This window comes from Diabrotica virgifera, chromosome 7 (genome assembly GCF_917563875.1).
Source record: "Diabrotica virgifera virgifera chromosome 7, PGI_DIABVI_V3a".
Lineage (NCBI taxonomy): Eukaryota > Metazoa > Arthropoda > Insecta > Coleoptera > Chrysomelidae > Diabrotica > Diabrotica virgifera.
The window spans coordinates 78,576,469-78,594,241 of record NC_065449.1 but is presented as its reverse complement, the minus strand read 5'-3'; the positions used below and the strand labels follow the sequence as shown (position 1 = coordinate 78,594,241).

Sequence of the window (17,773 nt, the reverse complement as noted above, 5' to 3'; positions counted from 1 at the left end):
AGTGCACCTGCGTGCTGTTATTAGGATTATTCACACGGACTCGGCTTTCAGACTCGGAAAGCTGTCGTGTATTATGGACGCGCCCTAAGGCTCGATGCCTTAGCTCGACTGCTACTGTTTAAATAGTTATCAATATTTCACATCAAAGTAAAAAAAATCCAGCAGCCTTTGTATACTGATCGTCTCAGATACACTACGGTCGAACAAGTCATAAAGTCACTACGCCCGACGGAAGGTTAATAAGAAGGAAGAAATTATACGAACAATAATTAAGAGAAGCTTCAATATTTCGGTCACATAGTAAGGGTTCTCGTTATAGTCTGCTGCGTTTGATTATAAAGGACAAAGTAAAAAGAAAGATGTAGGAAGAAAACTCCTGGTTACGAAATCTAAGAGAATGTTTAGTCTGAGCTCTAAAAAAACTATTTAGAGCTGCTGCAAGTAAAATAAGAATTGTCATGTTGATATTCAACTTTCGATAAAAGATGGAACCTTAAGAGGTATAAGGATATGTGGTTTTCAGAATGGAGTTTAGCACATAATGATGAAAATAAATTAATAAAAAATAATAAATCACTGTTTAAATTACTGCTCACCCTAGAAATATTAGTTTTTTTTAATTTCAGGCACCTTAAAAGTAACTTCAAAGGGATATAGAACTGATGAATGGGTTGAATACCAATTACCTACAGTAGGAAAAATGAAAGAATACCCATGAACGAACATATAAAACACGCTGTATTTCCCTGTCACCGTGTCACACAAAAAATTGGCCAGCGCAAGTACATGTAATAATTATTGTTACATGTACTTGCGCTGGGCAATTTTCTTTGTGACACGGTGACAGGAAAATACAGCGTGTTTTATATGTTCGTTCATGGGTATTCTTTCATTTTTCCAACTGTAATAATCGTGCTACATAATTAAAATAAAAATGGTGGAACTTTTGGAATGAATTGTGGAAACTTGGCACATGGCAATAGAATTTGCTAAAAGTGCGCAATGACTCGACTATTTTGAAGTTTTTTAGTTAAATTCGTGATTGGGTGTTCAACTTTCGTAAATTTGTAGTGGTGAATGTTATATTGTTTTATATTAATGTTAGCTTTAAAGGTTAATTTCTATTATATGAATAATATTTCTATTATGTTAACTAATAACATTATGTGAATTTCTACCAGAAGAGTAATCTTAGTTTATTCACATAAACTATGCAGGAGATTTAAACAGTTGACAGCGATGTCATCAGCAACAGAGAGATGGATATTTCGTTCAGTTTTTTAATATTTTTGGATAACGGTTACTTGTATAATCGCGTAAATTGTTCATTAATTTAATTAATAGGATGATTTTTCACTATCTATGTATTCAGTGATTACAATAATTTATATACTATACAATAAACACTAATAATCGAGAAAAGAAAAAATGATCTTAACAATATGCATTTACCATGAAACTAGTAGATAAATTTTGAACATCTTTAACAACTAAAATCGTTGTTTACTCCCGTATTGAAATTTAGTATAGATTGGAATTTTTTCATATAGGTGAATGAAGATCTTTCTGTTCAATTCTCTTCTGTCACTGCTCTCTTAGAAAATACCACATAGTCAAAGAGAAAATGTGGTTTATCTTAACCGTCAGTTCGAAGGTTAAGTAAAAAAAATTACAAGAGAAACATTCTGTAACATTACAAATCCTCAAGAAACGTTTAGCTTGGGCCAATTTGCATAAAGACTGTATTAGATGATTGGTAAATAATAAGTTAATTCAAATAACTTTGTTTTCATAGGTAATCTTTTTCTCATGAGCATCTTTCAGTGCGTCACAGTTTTTCGATTTCTTTCTAACGCATTAAATTTTGTGACAGAAAAAAAGGCACGGCGGTGATTACAGACATTTATAACATTTATTCTAGTAGTCGATAGATGGCGCTATAATCAAAAAAAAATTATTTTATATATACACCTACGAATATAATCTGTGCAATTTATAAGACTATACAAATCAAAGAAAATACCATTTTATAAATGCAATAAACACAATTGATTTGTTTTTATGCCAAATTGCAAATAAAATATGACAACTGCCAGATTTAACTAAAACGTCATGTTATAATAAATGTTATAAATGTGTATTATCACGGACTTACCTTTTTTCTTACAGAAAAGATTGGTTTCCGAAATCGTTTCAGCAAATCAGAAGGATTAAGAGATCTTAGGGAGAAACTAAACCAAAATTGAAGCTAAAATAAAGGAAGGATTTTTGTAGGTCTGCGGACTTTGCTCTAGATTTAATGTCATATTGATCTAAATAACGTAATTAACGTATCTTTGACCTATTTCTGTTTCAACTACCTATACCTACACTACATGTTTACATTGAGGATGATCTGATACGACCAGAAATGTTCTGTGTCATTAATCCACTTGGATTGTAATATTTTTTTAATAAAATTTAATATACCACTTGCTTACAATGGAAGTTTATTACTTCATGATAAAGTTTTTAAATTTTGTTTGTTGTAGTAAGGATCATATTCCTGTACGTATTAGTTTCAAATATAATATTGGGATTGGGCGTCATCTTTTAAGTTCCGAAATTATCTTTCAATTTGTTTTGCTATTTTATATGTATACAAATTGGCACTTACATGTACTTCGGTTCGATATAACGGTATTGCGATCAGCGACAATGCCTTTCGACGTCTAGTTAAAAAGTTAATGTGTATCAGTTTCATTACTTCTTTCATTTAATAATCATTTAAAAAAGTAGTACAGTAGAGCGTCGATAATCCGAACCCTGGTAATCCGAACGCAAAAAAAATTATAAAATTAAAAAATATGATCGCGGACCGAATTCTTGGATTTAATATGACAATATGGGCAAAATATGACAACGGATTTTTGTTTTGTTTATGCAGAAATACATACAATATATTTGTTTATTATGTAGGTGTTTTATTCCTTGTAACTAAAATGTATGTACATATCGTACTAGAACAATACTAAGGCAACTTAAAAAATATAGTTTCGAGTAAATTGAGTTTTAAATTTCCTCCATAGAAAGTATGAAATAAAAATATTTTATCAGTTTATTGCATTGTTTCTTAAATTTTATGGTGCCCTATTTGTTCTTGAGTGTGTTTAGAGTTCAACTGAAAATTTGAAATAATAAATAATGAGAACAAACTAAGATTTTGTAACATGTTCTCCTCTTACACTTTAAAAATTTTTGATATATACAATTTATCTTTGCTAAGTGTTGAAGTTGTCCTAGTATTGTATTTATTTTTTGTAATATTCTTTTAAAATATCTTTATTTTTCTTCATCTTATCCTAGTATTTCACCAATTCTATTTTTCAACAATTAATTTTGTTACCATTATTAGCATTTCAAAATATCCCACTCTTACACTATTTTTTGACGCACTTGACCACTTTGTCTTGTTTCATTAATTTTTCAAGTTATCTTTACACAATAATTATTCGCAAAACAATGCAGTAGGTATGTATTGTCATTTTTTATTTTTTACTGAAACTTCAAGAAATAGAAAACATTATATTATTGTCCTTTTCATGATCATTTTTCAGTGCGTAACAAATGATAGGAAAAAGGGTAAGTCCGTGATAATACACCTTTATGACATTTATTCTAACATGACATTTTAGTTAAATCTGACAGTTGTCACATTTTATTTTAATTTGGAATAAAAACAAATCAAATGCGTTTCTTGCATTTATAAAATGGTATTTTCTTTGATTTGTATAGTCTTATAAATTATACAGATTATATTTGTAATATTATCTAATTTAAAAAAAATATTTTTTTTATTATGGCGCCATCTATCGACAACTAGAATAATCACCGAACTAGAATAATTACCAAAGTAATCAACGACGTGCCTTTTTTTCTGTCATATACAATTTAATACGTTAGAAAGAAATCGAAAAACTGTGACGCACTGAAAGATGATCATGAGAAATAGAATATTACATTAATTTATAAAATGAAATCAAATATTACCAACTGGTTAAATCATTTATACTAAAATTCCACTCAATAAGCAATAATAAATAGAAAAAAAACTTCCGCGAACATTTTTTAATCGCTAACTTCTTGAACTTGTTGACCTTTCTTGTACGATTTTAGATTTAAAAAAAATCGTGATGTTCAGCAGGGATATATGTCGGATTAAACTTAAAAGATCTTTTTTCTTAAAGGGAATTTTAGGGCGTTCCATATAAGCTGGAGCAATATTGTCAACTTCATTCATTCGAACGTTAATCTGTTTAAATGAATCGGTACCAAACGTTTCCTTGTAGATGTAGATAATATTTGGGCTTTCTTTGGTCACTCGCAGTACCTAAAGAGGATCGGTACGTATTTTCGGCTGCAATGCTATTCAAATGGGGATTCATTTTTTTTCGAATCCTGAGAAAACTAATAAGTATTTTTGAAAAATTTAAACGCAGAATGAAAGATTACGTTATTAGCGAGGGCCGAAAGTCCCTGAGAACTTCTATAATGTTTATTTTAATAAGTTACAGGGGTGAAAAACTAAGAGAAAATTTAGTGTGATTTTTAATTTCAAATATATCATTAAAAATAAACTTTTTATTTATTCTAAGGGACTTTCGGCCCTCGGTAATAATTTAGTCTTTCATTCTGCGTTTAAATTTTTCAAAAATATTTATTGGTTTTTTCAGGATTTGAAAAAAATGAACACAATGCCGTGGTAATATTTTCCAAATCTGTCTTTGTCTTACAACACACTCAACCGAATATAATATTGTCAGCATATATTGTCAGTCAGACAATGACAATCAGTGACAATTTTAAATATTTGACATTGCATCGGGAATATTTTGAGAAATTGATTAAATATTATTGATATATAGTGTATTTGATAAATAATTGATTTAAGACGTGAACTTAATAAAAAGTTATTTATTGTGTATTATTTGTGGAAGATCCAAGCAGAGAATACATCAGATATATCCTGTGATCCAAGTATTTTGTTGTTAGAGATGTTCAAAATTGTAAGCGTTCCAAAATAACAACATATTAAAAAATCACTTGAACACTTTTCCTCTTTTCTCGATTGATTATTAGTTTTTGTTGTACAAATAAATTATTACAATCACTGAAAACATAGTGAAAAAATTATCACATTTATTAACTGAATTAATAATTTGCAATTATAAAAATAACAGTTATCCAAGAACATTCAAAGGCCATCTCTTTAAATTAATTATGACATTTTCAAGTAGAATGACATTCTAGTAATGTTTACATATCCACACCAGTGTGAATTTTACTACACGTAATTTGCCGTGTAAAGACAGAAAAAGTAGGGATACACGTAAAATATTTGCGAATTATGTACCCATAGCCTTAATATTGCTCCAGAGTATTTTCTCTCCAATTGAATTTTTAGAAAAACTTCAAAATTCATGCTAAACTTTTTCCAATCTAAAATATCAGAAAATTGAAGATTATTAACCATGTAAGGCTTTCCGGTTTTTTTTGGCTAATTTTATGATCATTGCCATTTCCTGTGGAGTTGAAATAGGTCCACTCAGTATAAAGCTCTTTTTTTTGGCAGACTCTATGCAGCAACGCATAGTCACCCTCATTTTGGGTATGCCCCACAAGGAATTTAAAAAACGACTTCTCGCATCCGCACTCTATTGCAGTCGGAGAGCAAGTTGAACTGACCAGTGAAAGTGAACAACTTTACTGTAACTGACAGACTCATCCACGAATTCGTAGATGAGCGTGAGGATATACTCGGACATTTACTCAAACAATCCTTATTTTGGAAGCTTAGTTAGGGAAATACAGGCAACTTAAAAAAACAGGTTAATTTAAAATTTTCTTTGCCACACTCGGTGAAATAGTCGGACAAGTTTGCTAGTACATAAAATACTAAGACAACTTAAAAACACAGATATGTTAAAAAAATCATAATGCAGATGTGGGGCTAAACAAAGACATGTGGGAATGTCCGGTTATTTCACCACAACTATGACGAGAAAAGGCAAATATTAATCGGATAATAAAAAGGTATTTTAAGATATCTTCCTTTTAACCCAGGTATTTCCAACAAATCAACTAGTGCAATATCAGGATATTGCTCATAAACACCACAAAGCAGCCGATTGAACAAATCTTAGTATCTCTCCAAATAGCTTATGAAATTTTACATCAGATAGAGCAGATAACGCAAAAGTCAAATATTTGAAGATATCCTAGTATTGTTCTAGTGGGACGATATGTACTATGTTTATGAGCTTTGTATGTATTTTGAACATATGTTCGATAATCCGAACAATTTGATAATCCGAACTACCCCTGTACCAATTAGTTCGGATTATCGACGCTCTACTGTATGTAATTTTAAAACAAAAAATTGAATATCTATCCAAACAAGTCTATTTTCGAATATCTTTGAATTGGCTTCGTGTATTTTTCGGTCATATGTGTAGGGATGTAGAAAAAAAATTCAGACTTACAATCAATTTTGAGTCAAAAGAAGACGACCGGACCGGTTTCGGATAGTACAATTTACTGTTCATCTTCAGGTCTTAGGTAACGGTCCATTAAATGATGCATGTTCAAGGAATATAGTAAAATAGACGCGTACTGTGCGCTTATTTATACCATGGTGCTGTCTGGTTGTTTTCAACTTCATTACAAATCGAAAAAGTGGAATGTATCTTGAGGAGGTAGTTGGAAAGCAAACTAGTTTTTAAATTTTAAGAAAATCAATTGATGTGAATAATTGTAAATTTTCGTAAAATGACCGTGACGTAATGTGCGTCACTAAGTGGAAAAGAAAATTCAGATGATGAGGATATAAGGTATGTAGTTTTTTAAGGAAATATGTACATAACATAAAATTAAAGCCACCTGTTAGTAATATAGGTACCATGGAACAGAACTGTGAAGTCGTTTGGATAAAATTAGGAACGAACACAATCAGATAAAAAAACAGAAAAAGGGTCACACACTAAACAAGACACTACACAAACTTGATGTAAACAAAATTTATTTTATCATAAACTGCAGGTTTACTTAAGAATTAACACACTTATTCTCACAGAAGTCTAAATATAAATTTTTTAAAGTTCAATAAAAACCACTATTTTGTATTGTTTTCTGAAAAAATTTAAAAATTTATTCGAAAAATACCCAAGAACCGTTTTTTTTTTTTTCGTTTCCTCAAAACCAGGAAAGTCGACTTGTTAGCTTTTGCACAGAGGCCGTCCATTTGATCACAGTATTCTTAAGCTATGAGGCTATTTTGAATACACTCTCGAGAAATCATTGTATGTATCACGAGAGTTGAAAATTATTAGATTGATATGAAACAACTTGTAATAGAGGCTGATATTTTAATAAATTCTCCTCGTGAATGAAATTCAGTCAAGACACACAGTCAAGACAGACAGTGTATGTGTCCACATCGATGTTTTTATTTTAATTTCGCGGTATTATTTTGATACGCAATCATTAATACGGTTCTATACAAAAAATGCTTTAGCTGGTTGTGATATTACGAGCTCTTATTATTCTATCGAGAAACAGAACGCATAATATGCTCGATTTTCAAAGCTATCTCTGATACAGAAATTGATAATTCAACAAAATAATTGATTGACCTACAAAACCAGCAACGACTAAAGTGAGAACATATTAAATATGATTTACCCAAGCAGCACGTTAATAAAAGGCTAGATTACTATACTAGAATTAATACTGCAGTAAACATGGGATTTAATTAAAAGAAATAATCGTATTTTGGATAGAGCGTGTGGAAGTTTCCACAGACAGAGGCGAATGGATGATGATCAATTGGCATGAAAATTACGACAGAAATACTAAAAGACAAGACCAACAAATAAATCTGATTAAAACAAACTACATCAGTGTAAGTGCAGACACAACAGATCAATTTTAGGTGACGTGGGCACTGGACGCAATATGACAAAAAATGATTGAAAACAACTATGAAAATGGGTGTATGGGTGAAAACGAGCGTAACATTACGACGAGACAGAAACAAACAAATAAATCATTGGGGCCTGAAAGACAATAGTGGAAGATGTTGAACAACGATTAAAATAGTATTCCCATGTGAAAGATTCAAAAACAATCTGGAGAACTAACATCGAGAAGGCAATGAGCGAGAGAAACTTGCGACGAAGAGATGTACTTAGAAGATGGAAAAGGAGCGTGGAGAACAGACAGCGACAAGATCCTCCATAGATGTATGTAATATTCTCCTGTTTTATAAAAAAAATATTACAGCCCAATCTACGGCATCAAATACTTCTTGATAGTCCACGAATGTCTTTTAAAAGGGCATTAGATAATTGTCCGTTTTATATTATTTTTATTTCTTTGTTCTCTACAATGGAAATTTAAAATAAAAGTAACTTAATTAACCAACTTGGAAAATTGAAGAAAATTAAAAACCTCTTCATATCTAAGTAGTTGTTGATAACTTCTGGCATTATACTTCTAATATTAAAGTACCTTACTTAAATATTTTCAAATTATGTAGAATTACTTCAGAATGTATTGTGTCTCCAAAAAAAGAATAACTAATGTCTCTTATCTTTGAACAAAAATATCAGTGCTCATACTTACGCTGTAGCAACCGTCTCATAGACTTTCTTCAATGTAGCATTCGCCATAGATTCTGACCTCACGGCAGATTTTAGTTCTTTAAGAAATGCTTCCTTCTCTTCAGCATTTATATCTGGCGGATGATTATGTGGTCTTGTCATTTTAAGTTGATTTATCCAACCACCTACAGGAATTGTAGCTCTACCACGACATCCAGCTTTTTTGTGTTCTGCACACCCTAGGTAACTACATTTTTTTTGTTTTTAAAACTTTATAATTATCGACCAAATTGATTGTACCCAAAAATTTAAAAATAATGACTATTATACAGTGCTAGTCAAAAGTCCATTTCCCCCTCATACCTTTTAAACGGTTATACTTATAATAGTGAAATTTGGAATGAGGAAATATATCATGTCAATTTCATGTTAACAGGAGGCGTAATAAACGGTGGCTCTTTGACCGATAATAATTTTTTGACCGTATGACAAGTGATATCCTATGGTTATTTGTCAAAAAATTTAAAAATTTTCAATTCTCTTGTTGTTTTTACATCAGTGTCAACTTTTTTGACAAGAAACCATCGGCGGACGTTTAAATTTTATTAATTGAATGCGAAACTACAATTTTATATTTATTTAATTTATTAATCAAAATTTAAACCCAAACAAAATCAATATGATTAAATACGTATTTTCAATGTCTTTCAAACACTAGCCATAGGGTCATATTTAAAATTATCGGTCGAAGTGGCTCTGTAACGCCATCTGTAACAATTACATCATCTGTTATTACTGTTTGATAAGCCTACGTTCGTTTATCGACTTCCACCAAATTTCACTATTAAGGAAGAATCATATTATCCATTCGGGCACGTAGCGTTTCGTTTCCGAAAAATATAAAAACCTGATTTTACAAAGAGTTGTCCGATACTATACGCTCCGGACAGTATGAATTGTTCATATTTAAAACCATAAAATCAATATTTTTCGGAAACGAAACGCTACGTGCCCGAACGCATAAATATGAATCTTCCTTAATAAGTATAACCGTTCAAATGATACGAGGGGGGAGGGGACTTTTGACTAGAACTGTATACCGGGTGGTGAATTAGAAAACGGGCCATAGGAAACTCAATGTAAAATTCTAAACTGTTGAATTCCTGCTTCCCTAATTATTTTACATCAAAAGACATTAGAAACTATTTGTAGAGGATTGAAAGCTGTATTGAAAACGACTGTTAAAATTGTTCTACGAATTAAACATATTCTAAAATTTTGTAAAAATCTAACTTTTTCAGTTTTTCAGCCCAAAATTAGGCCACACAGTGCAATAATGTGTTACAATGAAGTTATTATTTTCACATTTTTGAACTGTCAATATTTTTATTGTATCATTTATTATTTAAAAATACAGTTGATAAGATACCCTCAGTTGCGGAGACAGTATTAATAATAAAGATTTTTCATTCAGTCAATGGTGTGAGCAGTTTAAATAGTAACGTGTGGCCTAACTTTTACACACATACGTACTGTGGCAAATGTATATTTTTCAAAATTTTGGAATGCGTTTAAATAGTAGAACAATTTTAACTTTTGATTTTAATACAGATTTCAATCCTCTACAAATATTCTCTCATGACTTTTGATGTAAAATAATTAGGGAAGCAGGAATTCAACAGTTTAGAATTTTACATTGAGTTTCCTATGGCCCGTTTTACGATTTACCACCCGGTATAGAAAGATTAATAATGCAAAAAAAAATCAACTGAATTAAATCTGTGCACGGCCAAGGAAATAGCTAATTACGAGAACACTTTCCAAAGATGGATAGAACATCTAAGGATTTACTCGTTGTCAATGCTCAATATATGCGTTGATCTAATTCAGAAACTAAACTAAAAAGAGCAAGGAAATGATACAACCGTCGCAAAAATACAAATATGAAGAACACAAAATTATAGTATATAGCTCAGTGGCTAGGCACTAGATTTCCCAGTAATTTTTTTTTTAAACAAGAAATGTTTCAGTTCTAATTTAACTCAGCCGCCACCTTGTTTGGAGGGGAACGTAAAACTGTAGGTCGCGGTTAAGTAAGTATTCATGAACACTGAAAAAGGTATGGAAGTGGAAACAAACCTGGTATGTCGATAATAGATGAGATGAATGTTATTAAGGGGCTATCCTAGTGTAAAAGTACGAAATTCATATACTTTTTTGGAAATTTCTAAAATAAACAGTACTATACCAATTGTATTGAAAATTTGTATGAGCATTTACTATAAAAAAATACGTGCAAAACAATTTTCATAAAAAAATTTTGAAAATTAAACGATTTATGCGCCATCTACTGGCACAATGAAAATAAAAACGTGGCTCCACTGCTGCAGTGATTGGGACTAATAGAGATCCTGAAACATAAAATTTCAACGTGATTTTTGAAATATAAGTTATTTCCTATACCATCAACTAGGACTTTTGAAAAATATTAAAATTTGAAAAAAAGACGAAGTTTTAGAAAACAATTTTTAAAATTGGCTAAAACATTTTCAGTTTCAAAAACCGCCAAATTGACATTTTTTATCTGATCAAAAAACCTCTAGTTGATGGTATAAAAAATAACATATTTCAATAATAACTTTGAAATTTTAAGTTTCAGGACCTCTATTAGTGCCAATCACTGCAGCAGTGGAGCTATGTTTTTGTTTTCACGGTGCCAGTAGATGCCGCATAAATTGTTTAATTTTTAATATTTTTGTATGAAAATTGTTTTACATGTACTTCTTTTTATAATTTATTTATTTATTATTATAGGGGATAACCCCATAATAAATGCTCATGCAATTTTCAAAACAATTGGTGCAGTACTTTTTATTTTAAAAATTTTCAAAAAGTATATCAATTTCATACTTTTACACTAGCATAGCCCCTTAAGACAGATTTGAAATAAATTTGAAAAAGTCAGGGCATTTGATATCAACTTCCGCTCGTTTCGATTTCTATGCAGCATATCACTGCAAGGAATTACTGTTAAACTAATCAGTTGGTGAAGATGAGAATTTTTGATTATAATATGTAAAGTAATACACACGTTGAACAAAATTGGGTTCGATGACAGACATAAGAATGATTCAACAATTATATTGGAATAAAAAAAAAGCGGAGGTAAGGATCGTCAACGGTCTATACACAGAAAACATGGAAATAAGGCGTAAGATAGTTTTATTCTGTCCCCACTACTGTTGAATATTTATGTAGAAGATATTTCAGCTTACACAAACGAAAAAGGCATCAAAACTCCGTCTTCCAATTTCTAACCTAGGATATGTTGGTGATAGGGCCAGAATAGCAAACAATATTTGTGACCTGGAAGTGAAAATAAGAACAGAAATGGCTAGAAACGCCTTCATTAAATTTGACAAATACCTCCTTTGTCGTGAAGTTCCTTTAACCCTTAGAATCCAGGTCTTGAAATGTTACACATGGTCCATCCTGATGGGCGCGCCAGGTTTCCCCAACACGACTCTACCTTATCGGCAGAGTCTACGAGAAGTGTACGGTAAATTGAAGCTGTAATTACAAAGAAAGAAATATGTATGTCTTTGTACTCACTTTATCACGCTTAACGAATTACGAGATCTGGATTTCAATACAAGTCGTATTGATGACAGTTGGGGAAACGTCCGCGACCCATTTCAATGCATATTTTGTTATAATTCTCGTATCAAAGTTACGAGTGAAGTTAGTCGTATTGATGACAGTTGGGGAAACGTCCGCGACCCCATCCTGATGTACGGAAGCGAGACCTGGTCACTTAAAGTGAGATCATTTAATCTTGTGGAGGCTTTCGGGATGTGATGTCTCAGAAAGCTGCTTAGAATTCCATGGGTGGACGATGTACCTAGGAGCTTAGGAGGTCCTAGGAAGATCTAATGTCGAAAAAATTGAATTCTTAAATTTCTTTAAGCAGCGAAACGTTTCACACTTGAGGCATATTCTATGAAATAACAAATATAATCTCTTAAAATGTCATTAGAGTAAAGTTGACAGTCCAAAAGGCCCTGGGTGAAAGAAACACCTGATGTCAGTACGATAATAAGAGCGGAAGGAGCTCTGCACATTCAACAACTAACATGAACAGCTATACCATAGCGTACGGCACCAAAAGAATATGATATGTCAAGTAAGAATGCAAAATGGCCGTTTGGAAATATTTAACACCAAGAGATAACTGAGACAGGGCGAATGCGGTAGCATACTTTCTTTTAAATATTCTGATAGATAAAGTTGAGATGTAGAATTTAATAACTGAAGTAAAATATTTAATGAAACTATCCAGATATCGACATATGAATAACCTGGTAAAACCTGATATGCTACAATAAAACAAAATTCAAGGACATTAATGAACAAAGCAAATAGATGTTATTGCATCCAAAGTACATACTGCAATAGATATTTTTAGGTACAACCAACTTGTTTGCCCAAAAATATATTTACCGTAAAGGTGGGGTGCCTGATATTACATTATTATGATAAACAAATCCTTGATAGATAAACCTCGTCCTTGAAGTTACTCTTCTTTTACGTGGTACACTTCTTGTCTCTTCCACATAATCTGATAAAAATAAATTGTTTTTACTACCTCACTCATTCTATTTCGAGCTTATCATCAACTAGTTTTGATTTTTGCATCAAAATTCGGAAATTACTTAAAGTTGATGATTAAGTTTGATCAAAATTTTCAATTTTATACAGAAATGGCAAAAGTAGTGCCTAGAAATAACTGCCGAATTTTAACGAAAAATTTTTCAGGTAGCTCTGACCTTCCTGTCAAATATTAAGGGATTGTGAAATTAAAGACAACATCTAATAAATATATTTATTGAAAATATTATCAATGGTCATCTCGGCATGGTCATCTCGGCATGGTCATCTCGGCATGGTCATCTCGGCATGGTCATCTCGGCATGGTCATCTCGGCATGGTCATCAGGCACGGTGTTGAGAATCTACCTTCCAATTGTCCATGTTTGCTAACCGACGCCATCTCCGGATCGACGATTGAATCTTGCTAAATGGGCACAGGGTGGATGCTTCAGGATACCTATTTGTATGTTTTGTAGGGTTTCCATTTTTAAAACTGAACTTGCGAGACCTGATTATACATGTGTATCTACATAAATTGGAACCATATAAAATTTCATTATTTAGAGAAGTCTTTTTTTAATTCCAACTTTATTTGAAACTGCAAGTATTTAATTTATTATTTTATTCATATGGGATTAAATCACAACTGATTGTAACAAAAATTACATACATTTGTTTATGACATGTCGACTTCCAATCCGGAGATACATTTTCAAGAAAATTATAAAATTATATCAATCTGGAAACGTTTATTAATTAACGCTTTGTAGCAGCCAAATTAGTTTACCAACTTGACTTAATTATCTTGTAGGTAAATAGCCATGTTTTTTAGTTGAAATTTTGAGGGTGATGTACCCTCGTATTATCAAATTGTGATTTTTGTGTGCATATGTAGTTAATTGTAGACGGTGTGTCTCTGACCTGTTTATTCATTAATGTTGGTGCATATTATCGTATTGCTGACTTTAGTATTTGGTAACCAGAGCCTGCTAAATTTTGTTGATGGATTTTTCTTCGTTAGGTAAGATTAGGCTTGTTTCTGTTACTGATTTTTTGCTCTCTGTTTCTTTCTTGATCATTGATGCATCTTTCCACTGTATGTGGTGATCATCCCTGGCATGCTTGCGCATCTAGGATCTGTCAAAGTCTCTGTTTTTTCATGTATGATTTATCCTTACATATGTGTGATTCGAGGTTTCTCCCGCATAAAAATTGTTTCATAAGGTACAGACGGAGTTCTTTGATCTGTCATGTGTTGTTTGGTTTGGTTTTGGACATAATAGATCTGTGTGTTGTTTTAAATGTGATATTGTATTTATTTTTGTTTAATTTCTCGTAAATATAACATCACACCATTTAAAACAACCAACACACAAATCTATTCTCTCCAAAACCAAACCAAAAAACACAGGAGAGATCAAAGAATTGCATATATAAAACAACTTGTGAATCCACCAATTTTTATGTGGGAGAAACATATGATAAAACCACTGTTAAATGAGCATGAATCAGATTTCCTACATCAAAAACAGAGAGATACCAGATATGCAAACATGTCTGGAACAACAAGCACAGAGTACAATGGAAAGATACACCACTAATCAAAAAGAAACATACAGCAAAATGCTGACAAAACAGAGAGCAAATCAAAGAGCAGCCCTCATCTTACTTAATGAAGAAAAATGTATGGCACACCTATCAACAGAATGTAGTAGGCTCTGGTTACCAATACTAAAAGAAGAATTCAGCAATAAAAATATACCAACATTAATGGATTAATGGAGACGGGCAAAGACACATCATTTACAATTGACTACATAAGCCCACAAAAATCAGAATTTGATACGAGGGCGGCACATCACCCCCAAAATTTCAACTCGCACATTACTATTTGTCTATAAGATCGAGGCCAAGTAAGTCAGCTGTCAAATTGGCTGCTACAAAGCGCCAATACACATCTACATGTTGAAATAATTTAATTCGATATCGAAACATCAAAAAAATATATTGTATAAAATGTAATTTTTATTACAATTAATTGCAGTTTAATCCCACATCAATATTTTATTTTTCTCTTCATAAAATAAATTTTTGATGATTAAAATATATGTAGATACCCTGCATACTGAGTGTTCTATTATTTATACATTAAAATATTTTTGAATGACTACTAGTGTGGTAACAAATTATAACATCTAGTATTTAAAAAATAATATTTTAAACTTAAAATTTAAAGGCATATCATTGCCGTTTTCTTTTATTTTGTACAAAACGTATCAACAAAATTTCGGAATTTATCAACTCTTTTTAATTCATGTGAATAACCGTGTTTTGGGCAGATATCTATATGTACATAGTTATGGTTCTTTTTTCATATTTACAAATATATACAATGTATTAAATTTGCTAAAATCTATTCCTACATCATTCTTTTTGAACTACCTTTACATTGTGTATGAGAAATAATATTACTAAACATCAAAATCATTCTAATGAATTTTAAAAATTTGTCAAAAACTTTTCTTTGAAATTAGAATTATCTATCAGCCTATAATAACTAGTAATTTATTCTTTATATATTCTGTAAGTCTAAAAACTTTACCACAAATACAGCACCAGTATTACATATTAAAAATTTTGACATATTTTAGAGAAATTATTATACAAAATAAAAACAATACATAAAAAATAGTTTTTTGTGCTAAAACTGCCCAATGACTTTGTATGTATGCAAATACACATACTTGTTAGTTGAGTAACAGGATTTTAACTAAGTAACTAACAAGGACAAACTAATAACCTGTCCCACTATTCAGAAAAAAAAAGTATTCAAATATTGTTGTTAGCCTATTGAAAATGACTTACAATAGGTATTTTAGTGCACCAAAACAATATCTTCTTTAATTCTATGTGAGTGGGTATATACCATTATAACATGAGTACAAATGTGAAAATCATAACATATCTTGTATTTACTACAGGTACTATATTATTCATATATAACACTAACCACACATATTTTAGCACACCAGTACCACACATACATACACAGCAATCATAAAGTTTGCTCATTATTCTCATCATATTCACTCACAGTTGAGACAAACATTCTTATGAATATATATGATATATATAGAACCTTTGAAAGTGTTGAAATCGTATAAAACAATTAGGATTAACACATTTGCACGTTTTTTGTCCACACTTGTTAAAATCGCCAAATATATACTTACACTTCTGAAAGATCTTCGTAAATATCTCTTGGAGTCTTTAAAGGACTATTTACAATAGCTCTTTTTAGCTGTTTGATAAATTCGCCCTTTAAAGACTCTCCTATGAGTGGTGGATGATTGTGTTCTTTACGTAAAACAAACTCCCGAGAAGAACCATCGACTGGTAACACTGCTCTGGCTTTACATGCTAATCGTTTGTATTCAGCACAAACTAAATATCTGTAAAGCCATACAAAATCTCTGTATCTCAAACTTTATGCAAAATTAAGACAATAGGGATGGGTCTGCTGAGTAACATTGTAAGCGCCACATTATTTTTCAAAAATTGAAATAAAAATTTTTTAAATTATAATAATAGTAAATTTATACATAAGTAATACAGTTTGTAATTTGTAATTGCAAACTATATTACTAACCGTTAAAATGTATAAATTTACCATTACATATTATAATTTTAAAACCTTTTTTCAATTTTTTAAAAACAAATAATGTGGCACTTTTAATGGTATTTCTTATTTAATTGTAAGTTCTTTTTGAATTGACTACAAATGAAAAAAAACTTTTATTAACTACTTTACTTTCAGATTGGAAAATACTGACAAAATACAATTAAAACATTGTATTCTTTCAAAATGGTTACCAATCTAGAGGTAAAAAAGTGCATAATAATAGTTTATTTTAAAATTTGCAGTTTATTTTCAAGAGATTTTCAAAAAATGATTTTTTCTTTACTGTACACTCCTGTATTAGAAGTAGAAATCAGCGAGTGTTAATTACTTCGTTCTAAATAATTATTTTTGTTGAAGATTTAATTCTTACTGATTCTATTGTCTATCTCAAATAATATCTGTTTAATGAAGTATTATGAATAGTTGTACTTTTTTAGTTAATATTTAACAACTTCACTATCCAATCAACCATATAATTCAAAGAACCTTAATGTGTCCCTAATATGTATGTCCATGAATCAAATGTGATTCAAGGATAGAAGCTATTCTAAAATTAAAATAGTATTGGACATAGACTCCTGATTATGTTAATATTGGGTCAGTGGAGTTATCAATATCACTAAGAAATGGCACATTTAGAAAAAAACTAAAGGTAATTAGTTTTCAAATCGTACAATTATTGTTCTCAAAACATAAAACAGCATTCTAATATTCTTTACCTATTAATACTCTATTCTGTTTTCAATTGTTTTAAATCCATAAATAAACAGCTGTCAAACAATCATAACATTCTACAACCAAGA

General features: G+C 31.0%; 1 protein-coding gene across 19 annotated transcripts in view; it reads right to left on the bottom strand.

Annotated features, from left to right (window-relative positions):
- Window positions 1–17,773, bottom strand: part of LOC114346561 (protein tramtrack, beta isoform) — a 245,363-nt gene that overhangs the window by 194,958 nt on the left and 32,632 nt on the right. For 2 of the 19 annotated variants that reach the window (XM_028297317.2, XM_028297334.2), the window contains exons 5-6: window positions 13,140–13,257; window positions 8,662–8,886 (exon numbers count right to left, since the gene is read on the bottom strand). The exons of 16 other annotated variants lie outside the window; for them this stretch is intronic. In XM_028297317.2, the coding sequence (XP_028153118.1) occupies window positions 8,662–8,886; window positions 13,140–13,257 (343 nt within the window). Of the gene's footprint in view, window positions 1–8,661; window positions 8,887–13,139; window positions 13,258–13,507; window positions 16,741–17,773 lie in introns of those variants that run through there. One more of the 19 variants, XM_028297350.2, reaches the window with a different exon arrangement.